Source organism: Hyla sarda, chromosome 3 (assembly GCF_029499605.1).
Source record: "Hyla sarda isolate aHylSar1 chromosome 3, aHylSar1.hap1, whole genome shotgun sequence".
Lineage (NCBI taxonomy): Eukaryota > Metazoa > Chordata > Amphibia > Anura > Hylidae > Hyla > Hyla sarda.
Genome location: NC_079191.1, coordinates 384,749,620 through 384,777,614, shown reverse-complemented (window position 1 = coordinate 384,777,614; position 27,995 = coordinate 384,749,620). Strand labels below are relative to the sequence as shown.

Here is a 27,995-nt window from a genome sequence, read left to right as displayed (position 1 = left end):
CATAGTGAGGATAGGGATTGGGCCGTTTCACCTGCACTGTCTAATATTTCTCAATATCATTGACACTTCAGGATTTTAAATGGACTCCATAGACAAATATTTTTTTAGTCAGGATCACAATATCCTTACAATAGGCCAATGGCCTCCAAATTGTGGACCCCTCCAGACATTGCAAAACTACAACTCCCAGCATGCCCGGACAGCTGTTGGCTGTCCGAGCATGCTGGGAGTTGTAGTTTTGCTACATCTGGAGGTCCCCAGTTTGGAGACCACTGCAATAGGCCATCAATATCAGTTCAGAGAGTGGGTGCTCTCAGCACCCTCATTGATCAGCTATTTGAATTGAAGGGGTCACGTGAGCCCAGGTGAGTGTTGCAGCCCCTTCAGTGTTAACATGGACATCGGTATCAGATTACTAGGGGCCCAACTCCCTGCAACCCTATCAATAAGCTGATTGAAGATCCAGTGGCCTCCGGCACAGGCACCGCTCTCTACATTTTTAGTGGCTGTGCCTGGTACTGCAGCTCTCTGCTACTTGGTTAGAGGAGATCTCCGGCAAAAATTTACTTATACCCATCCACAGAATAGGGGATAGGTAGCAGATCACAGGGGCCCGATCACTGGGGCCACCCACGATTACCGGGATAGGACCCGGTGCTCAGTGAGGAGCGCGCGCTGCAACCGGCACACGCTCCATTCATTTCTATGAGAGCGCTAAAAAGACCCGATTACAGCTCTCAGGCATTATTGGCGCTCCCATAGAAATGAATGGAGCGTGTGCTGTCTACCGGTAGATGACACGTGCTCCTCACTGAGAGCGCCGGTGTCTCACCCTGGAGATAGCGGAGGTCCCAGCAGTTGGATCAGCAATTTAATCTCTATTCTGTGGATGCGGGATAAGTTAAATTTTGCCAGAGTACTCCTTTAAATTCATGTGAATGGGACTGAGCACCAGTACCAGTCATGGCCACTGCTAAATATATGGAGCTGGCAAACAATAAAGATGCAGCAGTACTCACCGGAATCCCTTCAATCAGACTATCATTGGGGGTTCCAGTAGCCTCTCCGCCTCTGATCTCATAGTGATGGCCTATGGAATGAACAGACCTTAAATATTATAGTCCTGAAAAACCTTTTTAAGGATGGAAAGATGGAAGCAATGGTCCGCACGAACGGTCTAGCGGTCAGTCATGTAGCCCTGCCTGCATAATAGTTGAGCCTTGTAACAGGCTCCTTAAACAAACGCCTATCTACAAGATTGGTGCACATTTACAGCACACATTGGCTGATGTAAGGCTACATTCAATTTCCACTTGGAAATTCTAGTGCATCAGACTCCCATTGTCTTCAGGGGCCTCCAAACTGTGGACCTCCAGAAAATCAAATTCCGGACTTTGCCGAAAGAATGAACACGTTCATTGTTTTGGTGGAAATCAGAATTTTCGTGCCAGAAATTCCAAGGTGTGCTGCAGAATGTCCAATGCGGAAATCCATGAACATAATAAGGGTGCGTTCACACGTACAGGATCTGCTGCATATTTCCAGATGTTGATTTTGCTAAAATCAGCTGCAGAAAATACACAGCAAAATATGCAGTAGGTCCTGTACTTGTGAGCGCACCCTTGGGGTAGGGTCACACGTGCTGTATTTTGCTGCTTAATTACTGCTGCATTTTTTTTTCTACCCATTGATGTGAAAGGGTAGCAAAATCATCTGCTGAAAATATGCAGCAAAATACGAAACAGATACTGCACGTGTGACCCTAACCTTATTGTACAAAATGTATTTCCTGTATGATGCCAATATATAAAGATTGCAAAGATTAGTTTGCAGATTAGTAATCACAGCCTCTATTGGGAGTTGCTATCTACTTTACTTCAGCATAACAGATATTTGGAAGCTAGATCCTGAGCCTTAGTTTTAGTTGTACTTTATTTGCAGATCTCATGTATATTGGAACTTCATTAAATGTATCTCAGCCCTTGGAAATTGTTTATGATCCACATCCTGTGGTGTCCTGTGGAGCTTTACATATTAATGATTTCACCCTAGAAAAGGAAACCTTCTCAGCCAAATCCTGTTGGCTGCGTCAGCTTTTAGCATGGACTTTGCTGTTATTAATAAGCTTCCCGTAGCTTTAATTTTGCAATATTGTTCTCTCTATAGGTAATTTACTGTGTTTAGGGTGGCAGAACGATTTTGTTATAATCCTCTATATCTCCTACCATAGCTGTACAGTTAGCACCTGCTATTGGTTATGACTAGATATTTCCAGCTTTTGAGATTATAAGAGTTTATTTTTTATTTTTAGAAAACAGTATTTTCAGATCGTCCCTCACGACAGCACCACATGAGATTGCCCCCTATCTGAACAGGAAGCACAAGAGAGGTTAAAAGGCCCCTCCCTCCATACCCCCTCAGTGGGGAGCAGGGGTGCAGAGAGGTCTGTACCTGTTTTCCTGCGGGCTTTGTATAGGGGAGCTCAGGAGGAGGGAGTCGGTCGTCATCGTGCCCGTACCGGGTCGTGGCCTGTTCCTTCGGCGCCTCTCCGGTCCCGCTTTTGGTCCCCTGCGGCGCTCTAGGAGTTTATGCAGGGGACCTAGTTTATCTGGCCAGCCTTGAGTGCCCTGGTTACCCTGGCTACTTCCGGGTTCTGCCGGCAGGGACATTGAGCTCGTGGAGGTGACCTCACACACGCGTGTGACGCGGCATGCGTATACGTCCTCTGTGATTGGCCGGAGACCGGAAGTCCCGCCTCCAAATCCTGGGACATATAAGGAAGCCCAGGTCTATCCAACATCCTCTGGATGACCATGGATAGTTCGGTCTCTGCCCGCTCTGCATCTCTGGAGTGCACAGGACCCAGTAAGTAGCTGACCAATTCTTTATTTTTTATGGGGGGGGATTGTATTTTATAATTCCCTGTTCTTATGGGTTTCCTTCTCTCCTTTCAGGGAGACGGGGAAACCCAAATAAATCTAAGTATAAGGAACCTAAAATTAAACCTAAGAAATGTGGGGTTTGTGCTATTATACTGCTTGAAGGATATAATAAGCCCTTATGTAAAGCCTGTATGGATAAGATAATTTTTTCACCAATCTTTTTCGGAGGAACTTCACTCTATTATAAAAGCTGAAGTTCAAACTTCTGTTTCTGCGGCTCTGCCTAAAGCTCAGATTATTGATCCATCTCCACCAGTTGATCCCTCACATATGTCGGATCTTCCTTCCTTTTTGGAAAACAATTGTGTTCGTAAATTCTGATTCAGATTCTGAAGTAGATATTGTTTCTTTGGGTTCCATGACCATTCCTGAATGTCCAAGAACATTCCTGATCTATCCAAGATCTCATGTTTGCGGGATTGAAACCTAAAAAACAACACCATTCATGACACTATTAAGGATCTTATTCTTGAAGAATGTAAAGAACCTGAAAAAAGGCTGTTGCTCTCTAAGGAATTCTGAACCAGATTTCCGCTAATGAGGAGGATATGGAGTTATGGAACGAAATTCCAAAAATTGACGTACAAGTATCTAAAGTGGTTAAGAAGACTTCTTTACCATTTGAGGATAGCTCTCAAAAGATCCTTTAGATGGAAGATGGACGGATTATTAAGGAAATTGTGGGACTCTTGCTCTGCTCAGATTAACCCCAATGTTTAGGCTACTACTGTAGCAAGATCCTTGTTCATGTGGCTGGAGGAACTAGAAAAACATCTTACTAATAAGACCTCTAGAGAGGATATATTGTCATCGGTACCTATGTTAAAACTTGCAACAGCATTCTTAGTTGACGCCTCAACTGAGTCGGTCAGAATGGCTTTCAGATCGGCTGATCTGTCCAACTCAGTCAGGCAAGCCTTATGGCTTAAAAAATTGGCAGGGGGATTCTACCTCAAAAAGCAAACATTGTGGTATTCCTTTCCAAGATAGCACTGTTTTTGGCCCAGTCTTAGATAAAATTCTGGAACAAGCAATAGACAGGAAAAAATCTTACCTGAAGAAAAATCGACCAAACAAAAAACTAATTTTTGTTCCTTTTCCAAAAACAAGCCGTACAAAGGAAAGGGAAAATCAGGTAGATGGAGTTACCCAAAGGAAGGCAAGAGCAGAAATTTTTTGCTCAACCCTCCCTCAAACTCTTCTTCTAAAAAACAATGACGGTCTTCAGGTGGGGGGAATGCTTTCTCGATTTTGTCGCCAGTGGGCGAACATTTAAAAAAATCAGTTTATTCTATACTCTTTGGAGATTGGCTTCAGAATCGAATTTGTCTTCCCTCCTCAAAGATATTGCATTACAGATCTAGGATCAAAAGATGCAGATATGAGGCTCAGATCAAGTATAAAAGATCTGTTATCCCTTGTTGCTATTATTCTGGTTCCTCAGCAAGAACGAGGCTTAGGACACTATTCCAACCTATTTCTAGTTCCAAAGCTCAATGGTTCCTTCAGGACCATTATACATTTAAAGGGATCAAACAAATGTATTACATACAAAAGGTACAAAATGGAAATGTTGAAGTCTGCCATTTCACTAATCCAGAAAGACACCTGGATGGTGATCGACTTAAAAGACGCTTATTTCCATCTTCCTATCTTCGAGCCCCATCAGAAATATCTTCGATTTGCAGTCCAGTTAGACAAAAAAGTCTTTCATTACCAATTGAAAGCTCTTCCCTTTGGAATATCCTCGGCACCGAGGATATTCACAAAGGTGATGGTGGAGGTAGTAGCCTCCCTGAGACTAGAGGGGATCACCATCATTCCCTACCTAGACGATCTACTGATTACTGCAAATTATACCTTCTCTCTCTGCATGTCCAGCAGACAGTGTCATGCCTACAAGACTTGGGCTGGATCATACATTTCCAGAAGTCGGATCTCTCTCCCTCCAGAACCAAGAGATTTCTAGGCATGATCCTGAATTCAGGGGTACAGAAGACCTTTTTCCAGTGGAAAAAGTATCCTCTATTCAGCAGAAGATAAAGTAGGTAATGAGAAAGAAAACTGTTACCTTGAGGAAAGCCATGTCCCTGCTGGGATGGATGGCTTCTTCCATACCAGCTGTAACCTGGTGTCAGAGTCATTACAGAGCTCTTCAGTCACATATACTGAGGACCTGGGATCGCTCTGTTCTCTCTAGAGAACAAAATGAAGGTACCTCTTATTGTAAAGAAATTCCTAAAGTGGTGGCTAAAGAAAGAAAGAATATCTTCTTGTGGGGGTTTAATGGATCTCTCGTCCATCTATCTCCATAAAAACAGATGCAAGTCTTTGGGGCTGGGGAGCTGTGGTGGAAGATCTCCAACTTCAGGGTTCCTGGTCTCAAGAAACTCGAACCTGTTCCTCGAATTATCGAGAGTTAAAGGCAATATTCAAAGCTTTAAAAGCTTCAAAAAATCTAGTGGGGGGGCCATCATGTAAAGGTCTATTCGGACAACACTACAGCAGTGGCCTTTATCAATCATCAGGGCGGAACAAGACACACACCCCTGAAGATTCTAGCAAAGAAAATATTCAATTGGGCAGAACAAAACGTGTTATCCCTTTCTGCAGTACTTCTGAAGGGAATAGACAACCCAGCAGCTGATTTTTTAAGTCGCTATGTTTTGGATCCAAGGGAATGGTCCCTCAATGCTCAAGTTTTTCTCTCCCTGACTCAAATCTGGGGCCTTCTGAAGATAGACCTATTTGCCTCTGAGAAGAATCGCAGAGTTCGATTCTTCTCTCTCAACCCAAGAGAAAACCCGGAGGCGGTGGATGCTCTTCAACAAGTATGGTCCTTCAATCTCGCATACACATTTCCACCAATTCCTCTAATCATGAGAGCTCTCCAGAAGGTGAGACAAGGAAGAGAAAGATTCTATCTTCATAGCCCCAATGTGGCCGAAAAGAAGCTGGTTCGGTCTTCTTAAAGAACTTGCCATAGTGGAGCCCATTCTTCTTCCTCAGAGGGACGATGTATTGTGCCAGGGCCCACTAGTCCACAAAGATCTAAAGAATCTCCAACTGTCAGCTTGGCTATTGAGAGGCTTGTGTTAGAACGAAAGGGTCTCTCCAAGAAAGTGGTTGACACCCTCCTAAAAAGTAAAAAGGATTCTACATCCTCCATTTACCTTAAGCAATGGAAATTTTTTTTTTATCATGGTGTGGCTCCTCTCCTCCGGATCTTCTTAACCCAGATATTCGCAGAATATTAGATTTCCTCCAGGACGGTTTTGATCTAGGTTTATCATTGAGTACACTAAAGGTTCAGACGGTAGCCTTTGGCTGTTTTTTGTATGTCAGCATTGCTGAACACAAATGGTTCAAAAGGCTTTTTTCAGCAGTATCCAGAATGAGACCGAAATGATCTAATCTTACTTCCCCTTGGGATTTGAACCTTGTATTATCATCTCTAACTAAAAGTCCCTCTGAGCCTTTATTGGAATCAGCTATCAAGTTTCTTACCTGGAAAACTGTGTTTCTAGTGGCAATAACATCTGCCAGTAGAGTAAGTGAAATCCAAGCATTGTCTATTGATTTCCTTACTTTACATTGCTTGATGATAAGATCATTCTAAAGCTCAATCCTGCCTTTCTCCCAAAAGTCGTATGTCATTTTCATAGATCTCTGGACATAATTCTTCCCTCTTTCTGTGCTAATCCCAAGATCAAAAAGGAGGAAGAATTCCATAAACTGGAAGTCAGGAGAATGGTCTTACATTATCTGGAGACTACTAAGACCTGGAGGAAAGACTCAAACCTGTTTGTTCAATATCAAGGACCAAATAGAGGGAAGAAAGCATCAAAAAAACTCTATTTCCAGATGGCTCAAGTCAGCAATCAGTCATTCTTATACTGCTGCAGGTCAAGATGTTCCGGTAGGCATTAAAGCTCATTCCACTAGGACTGTTTCAGTCTCCTGGGCCAAGAGAGCTTCGGCCTCTCTAGAACGGATATGCAGAGCGGCTACATGGTCTTCTCCGCACACTTTTTTCAAGCATTATAAGATGTGGACTCTTCTCAGGACCTTGGGTTTGGCCATTTATCTGGTGTCTCACGTGGTGCTGTCGTGAAGGATGATCTTAAAAGTCGGAACTATAACTTACTGATAATTCAGTTTTCATGAGTCAGTCACGACAGAACCTATTTATTCCCACCCTTATTTTATATATGTATTCATATATGTATATTTAATAACTGCTCTCTTAGTAATTTATAAACACTGAGAGGGTATGGAGGGAGTGGCCTTTTAACCTCTCTATGCAGATAGGGGGAAATCTCATGTGGTGCTGTTGTGATGGACTCGTGAAAACTGAATTATCGGTAAGTTATGATTCCGACTTTTATGCCCCATAAAACAAAGCTATAAAAACTAAACTTTAAATATGTACACAATTAACATTATTTAAAGGAAAGGTGTCTGACCGTATGGGGTCTCCTATACAGGGAAACTTGTAATCTCGGGGGATCTCCTGTACGAGGGTTCCCATCTACTTACCAGTCCTGGGTGTACTCTGGCTGAGCAGGCCATCACTTGCGCTCGTTCAGGAAGGGAGGGGCCAGAGCATGCCGAAGGCGCGTAAGTAGACAGAGCTCCTGTACAGGATATGCTTTAAGATTAGAAGATCCCTTACCTATTCTGGACACCCACACGATTAGAGACTTATTCCCTATCCTTTGGATAGGGGATAAGTGCCTGATGAGTTCAGTTCCCTAGAGTACCCCTTTAAAATAATAATAATATTAATAATAATCTGCAATACCAAAAAACACCATGGGAGGTCACTAGTTACCAATATTTCCCATTCACCAAATTTTATAATATCCTGTGATAAAGCCACTGAGTATGGTGAAACATATCGAGGGAGACTGTGATCTAAATTTTGAATATTGGTGTTCCCTCTGTTTATCAGACGTAAACTGCAGATACATTCTGATAATTTCTCCCTGGATGTTTAAACATTGTAGCCTGTGGAAATATGGGTAACTAGTTACCCCCTTATGGTGCTTTTTGGTATTCATGATGGCGATGGTCCGCTGTTAGCCTGCTGTATATTCAGCACCATTGCAGAAGGGCATAGCAGCCAGAGATATGGTGCCATAGGTTAAAGAGTACCTCTCATGATCTTGTTAAATTTTATCTGCCCAGTTCACTGCCGCCATCATGATAAACCACCCCCTGCCTTCATTTTTTATTATTTTTTTGTTTTCTACCTTGATATTGCTCTGTATTTTCTGCTCAGTCTTAGTCAGATTCACAATCTGAGAAGCGGCGTTACCCAGCAGGCGTGACATCATCTGAAGTCATACAGAGGAGAACTTCCTCCCTCACTCTGCTATACACAGCCCTGAGCAGTTAAGTGTGTGATTGGCTAAGGCTGCACAACAACCCCCCCCTCCCCCCCCATCACCCCCCCCCCCCCCCTAGCATTTCCTGATTTTGGACTTTTGCCAGGCCAGAAGGAGTCCAAAGTATGTGCAAGAGATGGGGGAAAATGTGCTCTGGACAAGTAGGGAGACACCTAGTGGCAGCTTTTTTTAAACACAAATAAAACATAATTTAATTTTTTAAGTACATTAGGAAGAATTCTTATTTACCATAAGGAGTACAAGTAATAGTAGGATTGTAAGGGTATCTACTGACCCATATACAGAATCTCCCAAGATAACAATTACAGAATGAAGGGGGGGGGGGGGAGGTGCTTATAAGACTTCACTTTTAATAACTATCACTGCGTGATGCAAATATGTGAGCTGTAGCACTATAGTGCAAAGTGCACAAGCTCAATGGACGCCAGGGTATACCTGCTAAATTTACAACAAATGGGGAGATAGCTCCCACAATAGCCCTGTGGTTTTGGACACAGCTAGCCCTGGTTGGGCATTGGTGTCCTGATTGTGGACATTATTGATCATATTGTGGGAGCTATCTCCCCATTTGTTGTAAATTTAGCAGGTATACGCTGTCATCCATTGAGCTTGTGCACTTTGCACTATAGTGCTACAGCTCACATATTTGCATCACATAAATACTATCTTTTAGTGTGAGTTATTAAAAGTTAAGTCTTATAAGCACCTCCCCCCCTTCATTCTGTTACCATAAGGAGTGCAATAGCAAAAATTTGTTTTAATGAGAGTGCCCATTTAACCACTTCACTGTTGCCGTCTTGATTCCTATGGATGGCAACACCACCTAAATGTTGCAAAACTACAACTCCCAGCCGACGGCTGTCCGGGCATGCTGGGAGTTGTAGTTTCGCAACATATGGAGGTTCACTGTTTGGAGACCATTGCCCTAGACCACTGCTCATAGATATAGCGCCAACCCTCTTCACTTATCGCAAGTGTTCACTATATATATATATATCAATTTACTAGACCTTTGTTTTATGCAAATATTTAGGTGTAATATATCATTACTTTTATCATGCTTATTGTCATGGTGTCTTAAGTTTTCCTCTTTTGTTCCCCACCTAGGCACTGTACCATATTTCCACAGCAGTATTAGCATTAAGCCCTTAATCCAAGACAGCCAGATGAAGGTAACGGTGAATGGAAAGGATGACACTAAACCCGTCCCTATCGCTGTCGGAGTTACAGTTATAGAAGTTCTCGTGCTTTCTGCCGATGGCTCCAATTCTCAGGTTATTTAATAACTTGCATGTAAATTTTTTTTTTATAGCGATAAAACCTGTCATATAAGATTATTATCCTATAAATCTGTAACTGTGTCTCTATCTCCAGCTGCAAGTCTGTTTTATTTAGGGACACTGGGGGGGGATTTATCATTGGATATACAAAATGGGGATTGTTAACTGTAGTTGTGCAAAAACAGCCAAAAAGCAGAATTTTTTTTTTTAAATACAATAAGAATTCAACAAGTGAAACCATGCTAAAGAGTTCAAATCTTCATAACACACCCCGATTGGGATTATAGGTCAAATCACTCTAAAAAACCCACTATAAATAAAGAAAATGCATCAAAACTGCACATAATGTGAACTGGAAACAAACCACTTATGAGTCTAATGAGTTCACCTGGTTAATCTCCAACACAAGCACCCTGGTGCAGTGATCAAATGTCACACACTCTGTCAGAGGATTACTGGGAAATGTAGGCTACATTACAAAATCACTTCATTTTGGAATTGCAAACTAACATGGAGCCAATCTCATGCCTGCTGCATTAGCAAAACCGGTAAACACACAGCATACACAAGAACCTATTTATTATTCTCTATGCTGTACTATATAAGAAAATAAAAAAATTCCTGGAGTGTTTCTTTAATTGCTTTTCTACTTGGAGAGAGCTACCTGGGGTTGAGCATAACCAATAGGCCCCTAAATGGACACTATCATTAAAACTAATTTTTGTTATTGCACTCCTTATGGTAAATAAAAAAAATCTTTCTAATGTACTTTGTTTAAAAAAAAAAATAGTTTTCTATGTTTTATTTGTTCTTAAAAAGGCAGCCACTATGTGTCTCCTTACTTGTCCAGAGCACATTTCCCCCATCTCTTGCACAGACTGGACTCCTGCTGGCCTGGCAGAAGTCTAAAATCAGGAAATGCAGTCTGGAGTGCAGGGGGTGGGGGGGTGGGAGTGCAGGGGATCATCCAATCCAATCATAGCTCATCTCACACTGAACTGCTCTGGGCTGTGTGTAGCAGAGTTAGGAAGTACTTTCCCGTATGGCTTCAGATGATGTCATGTCGGCTGGGTAACGCCCTTTCCCAGTCTATGAATTTGACTGATGCTGAGAAGAAAATACAGAACAATATATAGGTAGAAAACTAAAAAATAATAAATGCAGGGGGTAGTTTATCATGATGGGGGCAGTGAACTGGGAGTATTATAAAAATTTAACAAGAGCATAAGAGGTACTCCTTAAAGACAAACTACATGTATTAACTTCTCTACAGATAGATATCTAATTAATTAAAAAAAAGGCTACACAACTTGATCTTTCTTCAGTGAGGCTAGGATTCCACTGAGGTTTTTTGCCACCAGTTTTTCTGGCATTTTTTCTGGCGTTTTTCCTGGTGTGTGTAAACAGCCAGTTTTGTACCCTGTGTCAGTCTTCTCACTGCCTTCAGGTACCACTCTGTGGGTCGAATGCTGAGCGCCCGGTCCTCAGAGTATAAGGAGATGAGAAGTGATGTATAGCATCACTACTCACCTCCCCCGGCCGTATAGTATACAGGGGGGGCATAGTGTACCCTTTTATACTATACAGGAGCCGGGAATCCTGTCACTATACTGACTCCGTGCTCCTATAGCCCCTTTGGGTGGTATACAGTATAAACAGCTATCTATAGATAGCTGTATATAGTGTATACAGAACACGAGGTCCACTTACCTTCCTCGCTCCCTGTCCCTGCCAGGTCCGGGTAGCTCCACCCCCTTGTGATGACTTACCAGCTACAGATGGGAGCCAGGGTGGTAAGTCTGAAGCTCTGTTCACATTGTCTGTTTTGTATAATGTGAACAGACCCTTCTGGCAGTGTCTTCCCAGACAGGGAGACTGCAGCTGTTGCCAAACTACAACTCCCAGCATGCCCAGACAACCAAAGGCTGTTTCGGTAGATATTGCATTATGGGCGATCTCCCCAGCGGAGAGCGGCAAAAATTTCCTAACCCAATTTTTTTTCCTTCTCGTTTCGGACCTGTGTATGCAGAGGATTATGGCGGATGAACTGGATTTTTTTTATTTTAATAAAATGGTTAATGAGGGTTGTGGTGGTGTGTTTTTTAAAATAAAATAACATTTTCCAATGTGTTGTGTTTTTTTTTATTTTTTTTATAGAATTTTCAGTCTTAGTAGTGGAAGCTGTCTTGTTGACGGAATCCATTACTAAGCCAGGGCTTAGCGTTAGCTAATTATTACCCCGGCACCCACCGCCACAGGGGTGCCGGGAAGAGCCGGTACCAACAGACCTGGAGAGTCAAAAATTGTGCTCCTGGGCCTAGGCGGTAACAGGCTGGTGTTATTTAGTCTGGGGAGGGCTAGTAACAATTTTTTTCGCCCACCCTGGTAACGTCAGGCTGTTGCTGCTTGGTTGGTATTGTGCTGAGAATGAAAATACGGGGAACCCTATGCGTTTTTTATTTTATTTATTTATTTTAAAAAAACGCATAGTGTTCCCCGTATTTTTTATTCACAGCCAGATACCAACCAAGCAGCAACAGCCTGACCTTACCAGGGTGGGCAAGGACCATTGTTACTGGCCTTCCCCAGCCTAAATAACGCCAGCCTGTTACCACCTAGGCCCAGGAGTGCCATTTTTTGACACTCCATGCCTGTTGGTACCAGCACCCCTGTGGCGGTGGGTATGGGGGTAATAATTGGGGGTTAGCTCTAAACCCTGGATTAGTAATGGAGTCCGTCAATAAAACGGCTTCCACTACTAAGCCTGAAAATTCAATTAAAAAAAACACACATTGGAAAAATTATTTTATTAAAAAAAACTCTCCCCTACAGCCCTCGTTAACCATTTTATTAAAAGAAAAAAAACTGTTAATCTGCTGTTATCCATCGAATCCGCTGTAATCCTCTGCATACACGGATCTGAAATGAGAAGAAAAAAAAACCTAAAAAAATTGGTTATGATATTTTTGACACTCTCCTCTGGGGAGAGCGCCCATAATGCAATGCCTACCGAAACAGGGAGCCTCCAATTGATGCAAAACTACAACTCCCAGCATGCCCAGACAGCCTTTGGCTGCCTGGGCATGCTGCGAGTTGTAGTTTAGCAATGGCTGGAGTCTCCCTGTCTGGGAAGACACTGCGAGAAGGGTCTGTTCACATTATACAAAACTGACAATGTGAACAGAGCTTCACACTTACCAGCCTGGCTCCCGTCTGTAGCTCCGCTCTAATGATGTCATCACTAGGGGGTGGAGCTACTCTGACCCATCCGGGACCGAAGGGAGGTACCGGGACTTCTTCATCTTCTGTATACACAGCTATCTATAGATAGCTGTATATATTGTATACTGCCCAAAGGGTTAACCTACACTGTCCAGCAGTGTAAGTTAACTCTTTTCTTGCCGGGCTGGTATAGTGCACAGCTCAGCAAGGGGTTAAGTGAGACAGCAATGTGTATACTGTATACACATTGTAGGCTCACTGTACGATGTATATCTACTGCTCAGCATCAGCTGTTCTCCCAGCTCTGTAGCCGTGGGCACAGCTGAGTCCCAAAATTCACATCAGGAGGATCACAGTGGGTGTCAGAAGTGACACTTGCTGTGATCTTTCCTTAACTGCAGGTACTACTGCTCCCAACATGGAGCACACTCTGCAGACTCTGCTCCATTAATAGACAGATCGCAGCGAGTGTAACTCCTGACACGCTCTGTGATCCTCCTTTATAATGTATAGATGCGGCCGGCCGCTCTCCAATGTTCCCCTGCCCTGACGTATATATACACCTATTCATATTTCCCACAAAGAGTTGTGATTGTCTGGAACCATCCGGCCAATCACAGCTCTCTGTGGGAAATATGAATATGTGTATATATACGGCAGTGCAGGGGACCATAGAAGAGCTGCCTGCTGCATCTATACATTATACAGAAGGATCGCAACAGACCCGGGGCGATGTGTCAGTTAGTACAGGTACTACTACTCCCATCATGGAACAGTGTGTTCCATGCTGTGAGTAGTAGTACTACCTAAAAAATGTTTTTAAAAAAAGTCAAAAGCACACACGCACTGCATTTTTATTATTGTCGGCTACATTTTTATTGCCCTGCCCACCCACATAAATTGATCCCTGTTTAAAAATGTATAAAAATTTCCTTATAAAAAAGATACATTTTGTTAAATACGATTTTTTCCATCACTACTGTATCTTTTCTATTATTTTTTTTTTAATGGTACCCTACGAAATTTTAATTAAAAAAAAAGGTATCTCCATCACTTTTTTGGATCGCTAAAGTCCAAAAAAGAATAAAAACTGTTGGGAAAAACGCCAAAGTTAAAACCAACACAGCGTTTTCCTTGGCGTTTTTGCTCTCCCGTAGACTTCTACGGGAGGAAAACACCATGATTTCTGTGCAAAAAAACACCAAGCTAGGTTTTGTCGGGCGTTTTGGAAAACCAGCCTCTGAGCCCAAAATAGCTGAAAAACCCCCAAAGGATAAAAAAAAAAAAAAAAACGCCAAACTGAAAAACACCAAGTTGATCTGGCATTTTGCAATTTACTATTGACTTACAGCTAACATCTGGATGCAGTGTTTTTTTGCTGAAAAAACGTTGTGCGGTAAAATGGGCGTTTTTTTCCTGCATTTTTGCTAGAAAATCCTTCCAGCCTGAGGCCATGTTCACATGTCAGAATTATCTTGCAGGATTCCGCATTGGAATTCAGCATGGAGATTACGCTGCAGCAGAGTCCCGTTGAATTCAACAGGTTTCTGCTGCATTGTGCACACGGCGGAATTTCCCTAACACCTGGCACAAAAATAAAATTTTCTGTGTGCACTCAATGAATGAACACGTACATTCTTTGTATGGAGTCCGCAGGGAATGCATGGCCGTCCATGAGATGGTGCATTCCTGTGCGTTCCGAACGCCAGCATATTATGCCGGCGCCCCGCCGTTTGCGTAATGTCCGCACAGAGATTCTCCGTATGGAGATTCCGTTGTGTGAACATAGCCTTACAGTTCTAGTTCACAAGTATTCCTAGTTTATACATCCATACAAACATGCATCCCGTTGTTTTTGCTTCCATGTAAGCTCTCTTACTATGCAGCACAAGTAACTGATGTTACAAGGAGTCGATCTCAAAGCCCTAGTTGACCCTTGTTTAGACATTAATAAAACAATTCTTTTAATGGTATGCATTAAAAATCAAAAAGTCATGAATTATTACTTATTGGGGGAGATTTATCAAAACCTGTCCAGAAGAAAAGATGCCCAGTTGCCCATGGCAACCAATCAGATTGCTTCTTTCATTTTTAACAAGGCCTCTTCAAAATGAAAGAAGCAAGCTGATTGGTTGCTATAGGCAACTGGGCAACTTTTCCTCTGGACAGGTTTTGATAAATCTCCCCCATTGTGACTAAATACTCGTGACAAGCAAAAAAGTAGATAAACCACAGTACCCAATATAATCTTATAGTAGACCAATGATCACTAGGTTACCGGTATTATGTAAGGTGAGTGGATTAGTTTTGGTCAATTCACCCGGATCTATAGATATAACCGGACAGTATGTATGATGATGATAGCCCTTTAATTACACTTGTTTCTGGGGTATCATCGTTAACTCAAAACTGCGGCATCTATGTGGATAATGTTATGAGAAGGTTTGTAACAGCCTTGCCCTCATACATATGAGATACATCGGACCTGCTCCAGAAACTTGATGGCCTTACCGTTGAGGATGATGTTCTGCTGGCATCTATCGACGTAGAGGCATTGTATAGTAGTATCCCCCATGAATGGGGTTTGAGAGCAGCAGAGCACTATCTTCGATCCAGGGATATCTCTGGCCAGGAACACAGCGATTTTGTGCTATCCCTTCTCCATTTTGTGTTACATCATAATTATTTTTTATTTGATCATCATGTCTACCACCAACTCAGGGGCACAGCCATGGGGAGCCCTTGTGCCCCCACGTACGCTAATGTGACCCTGGGTTGGTGGGAGGACAATATTGTTTTTGGAGAAGATAGTGGCTCGCTTACGTCGCACATTTTATACTGAGGGCGATGCATAGATGATGTTTTTATCTTGGGGAGTTGCACAGAGGCTTTGTTTAATCAATTTGTACTCTCGCTTAACATCAATCCTATTGGACTTCGTTTTACATCTGAAAGTAGCTTGGAAACTTTGGCCTTCTTAGATGTAGTGATCAAAAAAGATGGCTGTGGAGGATTAATAACGAGTATTTATCGTAAACCAACGGCCACTAATAATTTATTAAGGTGGGAGAGTTATCACCCTGTCCCACTAAAACGTGGCATTCCGAAAAGGACAATACCTACGTCTTAGACGTAATTGCTCCGATACCGAGGACTTCATTAAGCAAGCTGGGGATCTCAGAAATAGAGAGGATACCCCGACCGAGTACTCCGGGGGGCTTACAAGTTTGCCCTGAGGAGCAATAGACCTGACCTCTTAGCACCCAAGAAAAAGACCCCAGCACGGAAAGAAAGACAGATTAGAATGATAGGAATGTATGATGAAAGATCTGAGGGGGTGAAGAACATCTTGAGGCACCATTGGGGAATCCTGAGATCTGACCCCCATCTTAGGGAGGTCCTATCTGAACATCCTTCAGTCACATTCAGAAGGGGCAGGTCCCTACAGGACTGGCTGGTACACAGCCATTACCAGATAAAGTCCCCTCCTGAATCATGGCTAAACAGAAAACCGATTGGTACCTTTAAGTGTGGTGACAACTGTGTTGCATGTCCCTACATAGATAGGTCCAAAACATTTACTAGTGACCATACGGGAATTACCTACAAGATCAGGGATTTTGCAAACTGTAAGACGTGCAATGTGGTATACCTGTGTAAATGTTCATGCCCTCTTACCTATGTGGGCAAGACCATACGAGAGCTGAGATGTAGGATTGGTGAGCATGTGGGAGATGTATGGAATCAAAGGGAAGCACCAGTAGCCAGACACATCTGGGAGGTACATGGAGGAGACTCAAAGGTTCTGAAATTTCAGGCCATAGAGGTGATTCAAACAACTGATAGGAGATGTGACATTGATAACAAGATTCTGAGGAAAGAAACAGAATGGATCTATTGACTCCAAACTGTAAGTCCAAACGGTCTGAACGAAAGTCTTAATTTTTCGGCATTCATCGAATAGTGAGATTTAGGTAAACCAGGCGGGTCAATTAGCAACATGGGATATGTGGAATAGTTTGTGATATCGACATCTCCCATAAACACTGTCAAATGTTTGCGGTGGTTATCTTAAATTTATCTGTCAATATCAGGTTAGAAGTATCAGTAAATCTTGTTATTCTGTACTGTGAATTGGCATGGGTTATTAAATGGTGGGCTATACCTAGAGAAGAGGGTATTTTTGGCTGTCCCTTCCTTTTCCTGTAGAATCCCCTACTGAGGGCCCACACTTAGTAAGAGCAGGGACTGTCACCGTGGTTGAGGCCACCCTATTAAGGAGGTGGGTCCCTCAAAAGGCAGGGACAGAGGTGTGGGATTAGCCGATGAGGGGGCACTACTGTCTCAGACCTTTGATTTCAATTTGCTTTTCATCTTATTTATTATCAAATGATATCATACCCCGCCTACTTATTTTCAACATCTAGGTAGCTGTGGAAGATGAATTAACTAATAAAATATAGGGTACCTCTCTTACCGTTAATCATCACCATCTCCTTCTTATATAGGGTTGGGGTTCATCATAATAATTATGTAAAATCTCTTACAGTCCCCCTGTAGAAAATGATTCAGTTCTTTTCCATAACCCCTGATAATTGTCCCTCAACTCTATACATGTTAATTATTCTACTACCCCTGACAATTATTCCTCAACTCTATATATATAAATGGTAATTATAAACCAGCTTTATCTATCCTAGTTAGTACTCTGGCTTGTCCCACCATTCCCATGCCAACCTGATATGGTGCAAGATCTGTGTAGTTTTTGAAGTGAATGTTAAGTGGCCATAATAATATCAGGCATACTACGCTCTAGTGCAATATCTGTGTCTAATTGCAATCCTAGTGATCACATTTATTACAAATGGTTAGTCTGTAATCTAGAACCTTTTATCTGCCGAATGTCTGCTCTAGAGGCTGTGGGCATGCGCCGAGCCCGCACCGCTTAGCATATGTGAATGTTTACATCACGTGACAGTTGTTGAGAAAAAGTCATACACATGCGCAGTACTGACCCCACTGAATGCATGTGTTTGTTTTTGTCACGTGATAACGGTGGTGATATGCTATACGCAGCGCCCGAAGTGACGATATAGCACGCATGCGCAACAGAATGTCGGCGCGAGATATGCAAAATAATTATATTTTGCAGCATCTAATATCAAGGACTAACCAGTAAGCCTTCTATTGTAGAGACATAACATTCAAATTTGCAGTATTTGAGCGGGTGAACTGTGACGCGCTGTTCCGGAAGTGAACATCGCGTCACCAGAAGTCCCCACTGGCGTGCACTGCGATACATATAAAAACTATGCACAACCACACTACTAGTGCAGACATATCTGGAGACACACAGACCGGGGTGTACGTCTGACCAGCATGAGGGATGTTAACATATGAGGTAGGTCAAGACTATTCCTTGCATATGGCCATGTAGCTATGGAAGACATATTGCTTCCTCATATATAGTAGTTAATTCTTACTCTATTACTACACAGGTTTATCGGCGCCATCTATCAGCCAGCCTCCCTCTGACATCGGTCCATTATCATTGGACTATATAATAATAGAGTTACTTGGGAAACCCCGACACCATATGGGGGGAAACGCGTCGGAACTATAGGACAACAGACTGTAATGTTGTTTCTTTTTATCTTTTCACTTTTTTTCACAAGAGGTGTTCTAAGTTTTGATGGATACTCAATGTTAATAATAAGGTGATTGCTATCCTTCCCTTTGTTTTTTTTCACTTCCCTTGATCAATCTGGCCAAGTGTAATTAAAGGGCTATCATCATCATACATACTGTCCGGTTATATCTATAGATCCGGGTGAATTGACCAAAACGAATCCACTCACCTTACATAATACGGGTAACCTAGTGACCACTGGTCAGGATTGACCATTTTGGTCTACTATAAGATTACATTGGGTACTGTGGTTTATCTACTTTTTTGCTTGTCCTGAGTATTTAGTCACAATAAGTACCGTAATAAATTAATGCATACCATTAAAAGAATTGTTTTATTAATGTCTAAACAAGGGTCAACAAGGGCTGTAAGACACATGTAAGCTCTCTTCCATAAACGCTCTCTAAATGTCTCTAAACTTGTGATTTTCAGGTTTACAGAATTATTGTTACGCGTGCACAGCTTCCATTCAGTGTGAAGTTTACAGATGCCCAGGAGCAGGTGAAATACGAGTGTCCTATTTCCTTAGCTGCTTTATACAGACCGGTCTCTATTCAAGGAAGGTAAAAATGTTTCTATCTAGTTGTTTGATTGTGTCATACGCATATGTTAGGAGTATTCCCTTATGTTTACTTGTGATGGAAGTCTCTGACATATGCCACTCTGTAACACATAGTTTGGCATACATCAGACATTGACTCCCAATGTATAAAATGTATATTGCCACATTATTGCAATTATATGGTGGTGTTATTGGTCTCTGTGTAGTGTTTTTTTTTAATAACAGTATGATGGTATTAGACACTGCAGTAGAAATATGTCGTCCAGATGTGGAGTTATTTTATTTGAAAATTCTGCGTGTGCTCCTGGAGAGCACCAATGCATACACTGTATGATCGTGGGGGGGCGCAATTTTCTGTGCTTGCCGTATAATTTAGTTTTTTTTACTGTGTCCTGTATAGGAATGTGTAGCAGACCATTCTTTCCAATACATAAAGAAGTGTACTGATATGTACCAGTCCAAACACTGTATTGGCATATACTGGCTGCAAGGGGGCCTATAGATACCTTTGGCATGTTTGGCAGGATTTTCCAATACATACACTGAATGAGAATTTGACTTATACTCATTATTGTTTTTGCTTCTTTGATATTTGATTAAGCATATAGTTTTTCTGTATAGTCTAATTGTTAACATCACTCAACCTTTTATATATTATTCATTTGTTAATGCATACTGTATGTACTGTAGTCTTATTTGTGTCTTTGCTTACGTTTATATATTCAGTGTTCCCAAGCACACAATATCGACACAATACTTGGATCTTCTAACAAGACGATCAAAAACAGATCCATTGGATGAGACCATTCTTATTGAGAACTGGAGGCTTCCTGAGTATGAACTGGATATGAATATGTCAGCAGCAAATGTCTTCTGCTGTTTCGCTTACCGAGGTAAAGCTGTTTAATTGTGGAGTCCAACCTAAAATATTCATTCCTTGAATCAGTAATAATATGTGTGCAGGGCTTCATAGACAGCAATACCCAATGGCTTCCTACAAGATCTCTTAGCAGACCTAGGCTGTTTTACCACAAGCCTACCCAGTCATTCCCACTACAGCATGAAGAAGACAGTCGGATGACTAGGGATGATTTTACATTACTAAAGTTTGCTGAATGGTATCCCTCCTACATTTCCGAATACATCGTTTTATATAAAGACTACTACTGCATCTTCTGTTCAGCCATTCCAGCCCATACTAAGGGTGGGCCATGCTATTGGGGAGATACATTCTGGCTTAGATCATATTAATAAGATTTCCCTTTACCAGATCTAAGTGACCTAGTGTAAAACAACCATTTGACACCATTAAAGGGGTCTCTGCTCTCTGGTGACAGCTCTGTCCACACCAGGAACTGTCCAGAGCAAAAGAAGTTTTCTATAGGGATTTGCTACTGCTCTATACAGTTCTTGACATGGACAGAGGTGTCAGCAGATAGCACTTGTGGTCAGGCAGAAAGGAAATTCAAAAAGAAAAGAACTTCCTCTGTATAGCTGATAAGTGCTGGAAGGATTGGGATTTTTTAAAAGAAGTAATTTACAAATCTGTTTAATTTTCTGGCACGAGTTGATTTAAAAGAAATTTTTTCCAGTGGAGTACCCCTTGAATGAAACTTTTTCATGTGGGACCTTCAGAAATGCTACATTTAGCACTTTGAATTAAATGAGTTTTGAGGACTTATTTATTGATGGCGTATCCTCAGGATAGGTTATCAATATCTGATCAGTAGAGATTTGACCCCAGCACACAACCGCAGCACCTGCAACACACAGTGAATGGAGTTGAAAGCAGAAGGCTCTAAACATTATACAGTGGCCATATTGGGGTACTTTAACTCAGTTCCCATTGATTTTAATGGGAGCTAAGCTGTAGGAACTCAGCATGACCACTATCACCTGCAGCAGGTTAGAGCTAATGACAAACTGACTTGAACTGTGCAAAAAATTGTGTTCTTTTGTCATCAAAATCATTGACTAAGGGCCCTATTAGATAGCCAGATCCTGCACAGTAAACAAGTGTCGGTCTCATCATAAGGGGGAGGTAACATGCTGGATCTTTTAAATGATCTGTAGCGGCAATCAGCCACACATCCCCTATTACATGGGTCCAAATCACTCGACCACCTAATGATTTTTTGCTTTATCACTGGCCCTATTGCATAAGAGGATATTGGCCTGTTTGGCTGATATATGTCCCATGTAATTGGGCAATAAGTTTACATTCATGTGAAGTTGTGTCCATGTTAGTCCATGGACATGCAATCTATTATGTTTCCTGTAGGCTTTCCTTAAATATGGATGTGCCACTAATGACTATGATGAGATGACCCCTTTATGTTATAGTACTAGCTGAGTACCAGGCTCTGCCCGGTCTTTCCTACCTAATCCTTGTGGGGAGAAAAAGCAACAAAGGAGAAAACTTTTGTCCTCATATCCCGTTCTCAAATGCTGACCCCATATCCCTTCCTCATATCCCGACCCGAAACCCCTCCTCATATCCCAACCTCATATCCCATCCTAAGATCACGTTCCCATATCCTGTTCCCATATCCCGACCTCATATTGTGTCCTTATATCCCATCCCCATATCCTGTCAGCATATCTGTTCTCATATCCAGACCTCATATCTCTTCCCCGTATCCCGTCGCCATGTCCCGCCCCCATATCCCGTCCTTATATCCTGTCCTCATCTCCCATCCTCATATCTAATCCTCATCTCCTGTCCTTAGGTGGGGCTGAGTTGTGATGAAGATATTGTAAGCTGAAAATTAAAGAGTTGTGGCTTAAAGGGTGGGCGTGTATTTTCAAGATGGGGCATGGTATGCGGGGAGGGTGTGGCTTGCCAGCCGGACTGACACATTTACCAGGAGAAACAGAGCGGAGATTGTGGAGTAGGGCACCAGAAGTCCTATATACTTGCATGGGGTAGGTTAGAGTTAATATCACTATCATATATTTTTATTTGACATGTGACCAAGTATTATAAAAATATCTCCAGCCTTATGGAAGTTATGCTGGAGCATACATTTCTATAGATTTGCATTGGACTTTTAACAAAAACCCATACCAACGCAAATGAGGGTAGGTTAGGGTTAATTTATCTATCATATATGTCAAGTGGACGAATAAGTAACATGTGACCGAATATTATCGACATATCTCCAGCTGTTTGGAAGTTATGCTGTAACATACATTTCCCATTGAATTGCATTGGACTTTAAACAAAAAACCTGAACGACGCAAATGGGGGTAGGCAAGGGTTAAATTAACTATCCTATATTTTAAGTGGACATAAGTAACATGTGACAAAGTATTATTGAAATATCTCCAGCTGTTTGGAAGTTGCAGTAACATATATTTGTTGACATATAAGTAACATGTGTGCCAAGTTTCATGTTAATATCTTTAGCCGTTTGGGCGTGATGCTGGAACATACACACACACACATACACACATACACACACACATACATACACAAACACATACACACACATACATACACACACACACATACACACACACATACACACATACACACATACACATACACACACATACACACATACACACATACATACACACACACACATACACATACACACATACACACACATACATACACAAACACATACACACACATACATACACACACACACACATACACACACACACATACACACATACACACATACACATACACACACACACATGCACACATACACACACACATACATACACACACATACACACACATACACACACACACACACACATACATACATACATACATACATACATACATTGGGGTTTATTTTCTAAGAGTGTAGTGTAGTTTTCTTTATTGGTTTTGATTTCTGACAGGTATTTTCCCAAGGTATTTACGAAGGTTTCCCTACATTTTGCACTTTTCCCTACATTTTGCTTTTTTCACAACTGCTTTGATCTGTCGGTTTTTCCCCAGCTCAAATCCACCACATTTTCAGTTTTTCTTGTAAAATGGAGGGTTTGGTTTTTTTTGGTCACAAAACCAGACAAAAAAGAGTCAGGATCACGTTAGTAAATAAACCCCATTGAGTTTTATATATATATATATATATATATATATATATATATATATATATATATATATATATATATATATATATATATATATAGATTGATCTGAAACAACAAAGGCACCTGCATGGATTTGGTAACATCCGTTAGATCACTATTTATAGGGCGAATTCACACACACACAGTATTTTTGGCCTTATTTTTGGTCAATAGTTTGATCAAAACCAGGAGTGGGTCCAAACACAGAAGAAGGTGCATATATTTCTATCATAGGTTTTGTTGGTCCCACTACTGGTTTTGGTGAAAATACTGTTTAAAATAAGGCCCCAAATACTGTTAGAATAATGTTTGTGAATCCAGCCTAAAAATGAAAAATCGCTATTGTTAGATATTATGAGACTATTAGATCAGGGCTTTTTATGCTTTATTTCTATCTCACAGGTTGTGGAGATATTGTACTTCTGTCTGATTTTGGTAACCATGCAAGGAGCTGTCCATACAAACCCCAGACTGAGCTGGATCCTAAGGTTAGAAACTGACTATATTATAATCCAATCTATTATATTTATTTTTTGTCTTAAAGGGGTTATCCAGGAAAAAACTTTATATATATATATATAATCAACTGGCTCCAGAAATTTAAACACATTTGAAAATTACTTCTATAAAAAAAATCTTAATCCTTTCAGTACTTATGAGCTGCTCAAGTTGAGTTGTTCTTTTCTGTCTAAGTGCTCTCTGATGACACCTGTCTCGGGAACTGTCCAGAGTAGAAGCAAATTCCTGGAATACCCCTTTAATGATACAACTATCATTTACATGGAATGCTGATTTTACAGTGTGTACATAATGAATGCTAAAAGTAGTAAAGAGCAGCCGCCTTCTTCAATGGCTGGGGATCGACCAAGTGTTAGTTGCTTAGTAAATATAGTATAATACAATAAGGAAGTATATTATGAGCTTAAAGGGGTACTCTACCCCTAGATATCTTATCCCCTGATCTCTGCTGCGGCACCGCAGTCATCCGGTGCACAGGGCAAACTTCGCTCCCTGCCTGATGACTAGCTATGCGGTGCTGACATAACGGCCACGCCATGCCCCCTCAATGCAAGTCTATGGGAGGGGGCGTGACGGCCGCTACGCCCCTTCCATGCAAGTCTATGGGAGGGGGCGTCACGAGCCTCAGTGCAACAGCCGGCATTCTAAAAGAACACCAGGTGCTGAAGGCCCTTTGGTTAGGGGATAAGATGTCAAGGGGCGGAGTACCCCTTTAAAGGGGTATTCCAGTGGAAGACAATTTTTTTTTTTTTTAAATCAACTGGTGCCAAAAAAGTTAAACGGATTTGTAAATTACTTCTATTTAAAAATCTTAATCTGACCAGTACTTATCAGCTTCTGTATACTACAGAGGAAGTTTTTTTCTTTTTGAATTTCTTTTCTGAGCAGGAGAGGTTTGCTATGGGGATTGGCTCCTTCTCTGGAAAGTTCCTGACATGAGCAGAGCAGTCAGCAGAGAGCACTGTGGTCAGACAGAAAAGAAATTCAAAAAGAACTTCCTCTGTAGTATACAGCAGCTGATAGGTACTGTAAGGATTAAGATTTTTAAATATAAGTAATTTATAAATATGTTTAACTTTCTGGCATCAGTTGATTAAAAAAAATAGTTTTCCACCAGAGTACCCCTTTAAGGGCTCATACACTTGCATTGAGGGGGTGTTGAGTAACGTCACGAGGGGGCGTGGCCGACCCCCGCAGTACAGACACAGTGTTTGGAACTAAATGTTCCAAACGCTGATCAGTGGACTACCCCTTTAAAGTAAATGTATCACATACTAAAACATGCTTTTTTTGTAATCTGCTTTGATTTTCTGATTGTCATTGTTTTATTAAATTTTTTTGTATTATTATAGGGTTCACATTTTATCTGAGCTGTTTTAGAATAGCAGAGGTGTCTGGGCATGCTCTGTGACCTGTACAGGGGTCATTATATAGGGAGGGGTAAGCTGAACTCTAAGCATCAGTGTCTTGTCTGTCCTGGTCTGTGTTCACACACAGCAATTGGATTTGCTGTGTGTAAACAGTTTTATGTTCCTTGGTCAGGGAACCGTTAATGTCTCTGGCTTTTTCAGCCTCTGATGTCCAATAGCCTTTAGGGTGTGTCTATTTAACTTCAGCACTGACTAGCTTCAGTGCTGGTGATTGCCTTAATTTCATCCTGACTAAATTTACTCATGGACTTCCTGATGTCTAGCTGTTAACATGCTGGTTATGCTGCTAATGGAGGCTTTTTTAAAACACTCTTTGTTTGAGCTTTTAATCTACTATCCTTGTTTTAGCATGAACTTTGTATTTTCTGGTTGTAGCCATGTTCAGGTGGCATGCTCTTAGTGGATTTTAAGCTTTGTTTGTATAGTCGGTTTCAGGATTTGTTTATCCTTTCTGTTCACACTGTATTTTTTCTTGTATCCGTTTATATGAAGTTCTGTGTTTTATATTTCTGTTTACCTACTGGGCCAGCATCCTGACCACACGGTGAAATGTGCCGCTGGCCAGTAGTCTATTTGGATTTATTATTAATGGATACTCCTATAGTGGAGTGGAGTGTCCAGTTTGTGTGTTCAGTGTGAACAGTGTTCTATAAATATATCCTGTGTATCTAGGCATCCCTATTACCTGTCCATGGGGACTTTGTGTCTACTGGAGGTTTTGCATAGGGAATGCAAATATTCCTGATTAGCGATAGATCCCTGTTTCTGGTCTATGGGGACTTTGTGTTTACTGGATGTTTTGGGGGATTATGCTATATTCCTGTCTGTTCCTAAAGTCTGTTGACTTATCCATTTTCCTGTCTGGTGTTTTGAACTTTATGTTTGTTAGTTCTTGATTTCAGATCTTTGGAGTTTTGTTCACGACCACTGATCTATAGTGTCCTCTGTTCACGACCACTGAGTCCTCTGTTCATGTCTGCTGATCTATAGTGTTCTCTGTTCATGACCGCTGATTCATAGAGTCCCCTGTGCTGCTCACTGATCTGTGTCCTCTGAACTTAATCTGTTATAGAGTTCCATGTTCCTGTTATGTTTCTGGTTTGTGACCTATTCATTAGTATTTGTTTTTATTAGGCTCCTGCAATTTAGTTCCGGAAGGGACCGGCACCCAGTTGTCGATCCACCGGTTAGGGTGGATGGGCACGTAGGCAGGGAGAGATGGTTTTAGGGTCAGTTTAGGGCTCAATCTCCCTGTCCCTCGGTCGGTCCCTGACAATCAGCTATTGTGAGTGATGCTGGTGTCCTCCTGTCTGTGATGATAAGGAGGATACTGCTGAAAAGTGATCTGTACAAAACAGAATATGTCAGCTTAGTTTTAGGCCTAGTGATTAAAATGAAAACCGCAAAATTTCAGAAATATGTATATATATATATATATATATATATATATATATATACATATATATATATATATATATATATATATATATATATATGTACAGATAGTAAAGTAGTAAATTAGAAAAAAAAAGTCACCAAAAGATTATGAAAACATGTTAAATTCAAAAATAAAATCTTGATTTAAACAATAAGACATTTTCTGACGGCACATTACCTTTATTACAGTGGGGCAAAAAAGTATTTAGTCAGCCATTAATTGTGCAAATTCTCTCACTTTAAAAGATGAGAGAGGCCTGTAATTTTCATCATAGGTATACCTCAACTATGAGAGACAGAATGAGAAAAAAAAAATCCATAAAATCACATTGTCCGATTTAAAAAAAAAATTATTTGCAAATTATGGTGGAAAATAATTGTTAGGGGTTACGCTGTGGCCAGACATGCTGGCCGCAAGTGCACCCCTGTTCTGTCCCCCCGGTGCCGGCCGCGCCGCTGTCCGCATGTCGGGATGCGGTTGCAGGCGTCCGCTGGCCCGTAACTTACCTTTCCACGCTCCTGCTCCCTCTGTCTACTGACGCGCGCGTGGCCACTCCCTAGAGCGCGCACGCGCCGGCTCTCAGAAATTTAAAGGGCCAGTACGCCCTTAATTGTTTTCTGCTAATTAGTGAAATTCTAAGTGTGTGCACTTCCTCTATTGCCTTGCCGGATCTTTGTGCCATCATTGCCTTAGAGAAAGCATTCACTTGTGTCTTGCCTTGCCGTGTATTTAACCCCATTGCTACGTATCTTGACCTTGCTCCTGTGCAGCCTGCCTTCTGACCTCTTCCTACATGACCTGACCTTGCTACAGTGTTGCCAGCCCTGACCTCCTGCCTGTCCTGACTACGAGTAGTTTCATCCTTCCTGCGCCATGTTTCAACTTGGCAGCCTGTGTGGACAAGTCGTATCAGCGGTAGCAACCTGGGTGCCGCCTGCCATAGCAAGTTGATCCCACTTTGCAGCGGGCTCTGGTGAATACCAGGGGCATCTTAGACTCCGCTCCCTGGAACGGCCCACGCCATCATCCACACAGGTCCAGCGGATCCACTTCTCCACCTCCAGCCTTTACAAAAAGTATTTGGTCAATAACAAAAGTTCATTTCAATACTTTGTTATATAACCGTTGTTGGCAATGACAGAGTTCAAACATTTTCTGTAAGTCTTCTCAAGGTTTTCACACACTATTGCTGGTATTTTGGCCCATTCCTCCATGCAGATCTCCTATAGAGCAGTGATGTTTTGGGGCTGTCGCTCGTCAACACAGACTTTCAACTCCCTCCAAAGGTTTTCTATAGGGTTGAGATCTGGAGACTGGCTAGGCCACTCCAAAACCTTGAAATGCTTCTTACGATGCCACTCCTTCTTTGTCCGGGCGGTTTGTTTGGGATCATTGTCATGCTGAAAG

General features: G+C 41.7%; 1 protein-coding gene across 7 annotated transcripts in view; it reads left to right on the top strand.

The window, feature by feature from the left end:
• The window catches only part of LOC130362843 (uncharacterized), a 195,681-nt gene that overhangs the window by 19,699 nt on the left and 147,987 nt on the right, over window positions 1–27,995 (top strand). For 6 of the 7 annotated variants that reach the window (XM_056567917.1, XM_056567916.1, XM_056567914.1 and 3 more), the window contains exons 4-7: window positions 9,461–9,627; window positions 18,977–19,107; window positions 19,833–19,999; window positions 23,604–23,689. In XM_056567917.1, coding sequence (XP_056423892.1) covers window positions 9,461–9,627; window positions 18,977–19,107; window positions 19,833–19,999; window positions 23,604–23,689 — 551 coding nt within the window. Of the gene's footprint in view, window positions 1–7,101; window positions 8,339–9,460; window positions 9,628–18,976; window positions 19,108–19,832; window positions 20,000–23,603; window positions 23,690–27,995 lie in introns of those variants that run through there. The other variant, XM_056567918.1, reaches the window with a different exon arrangement.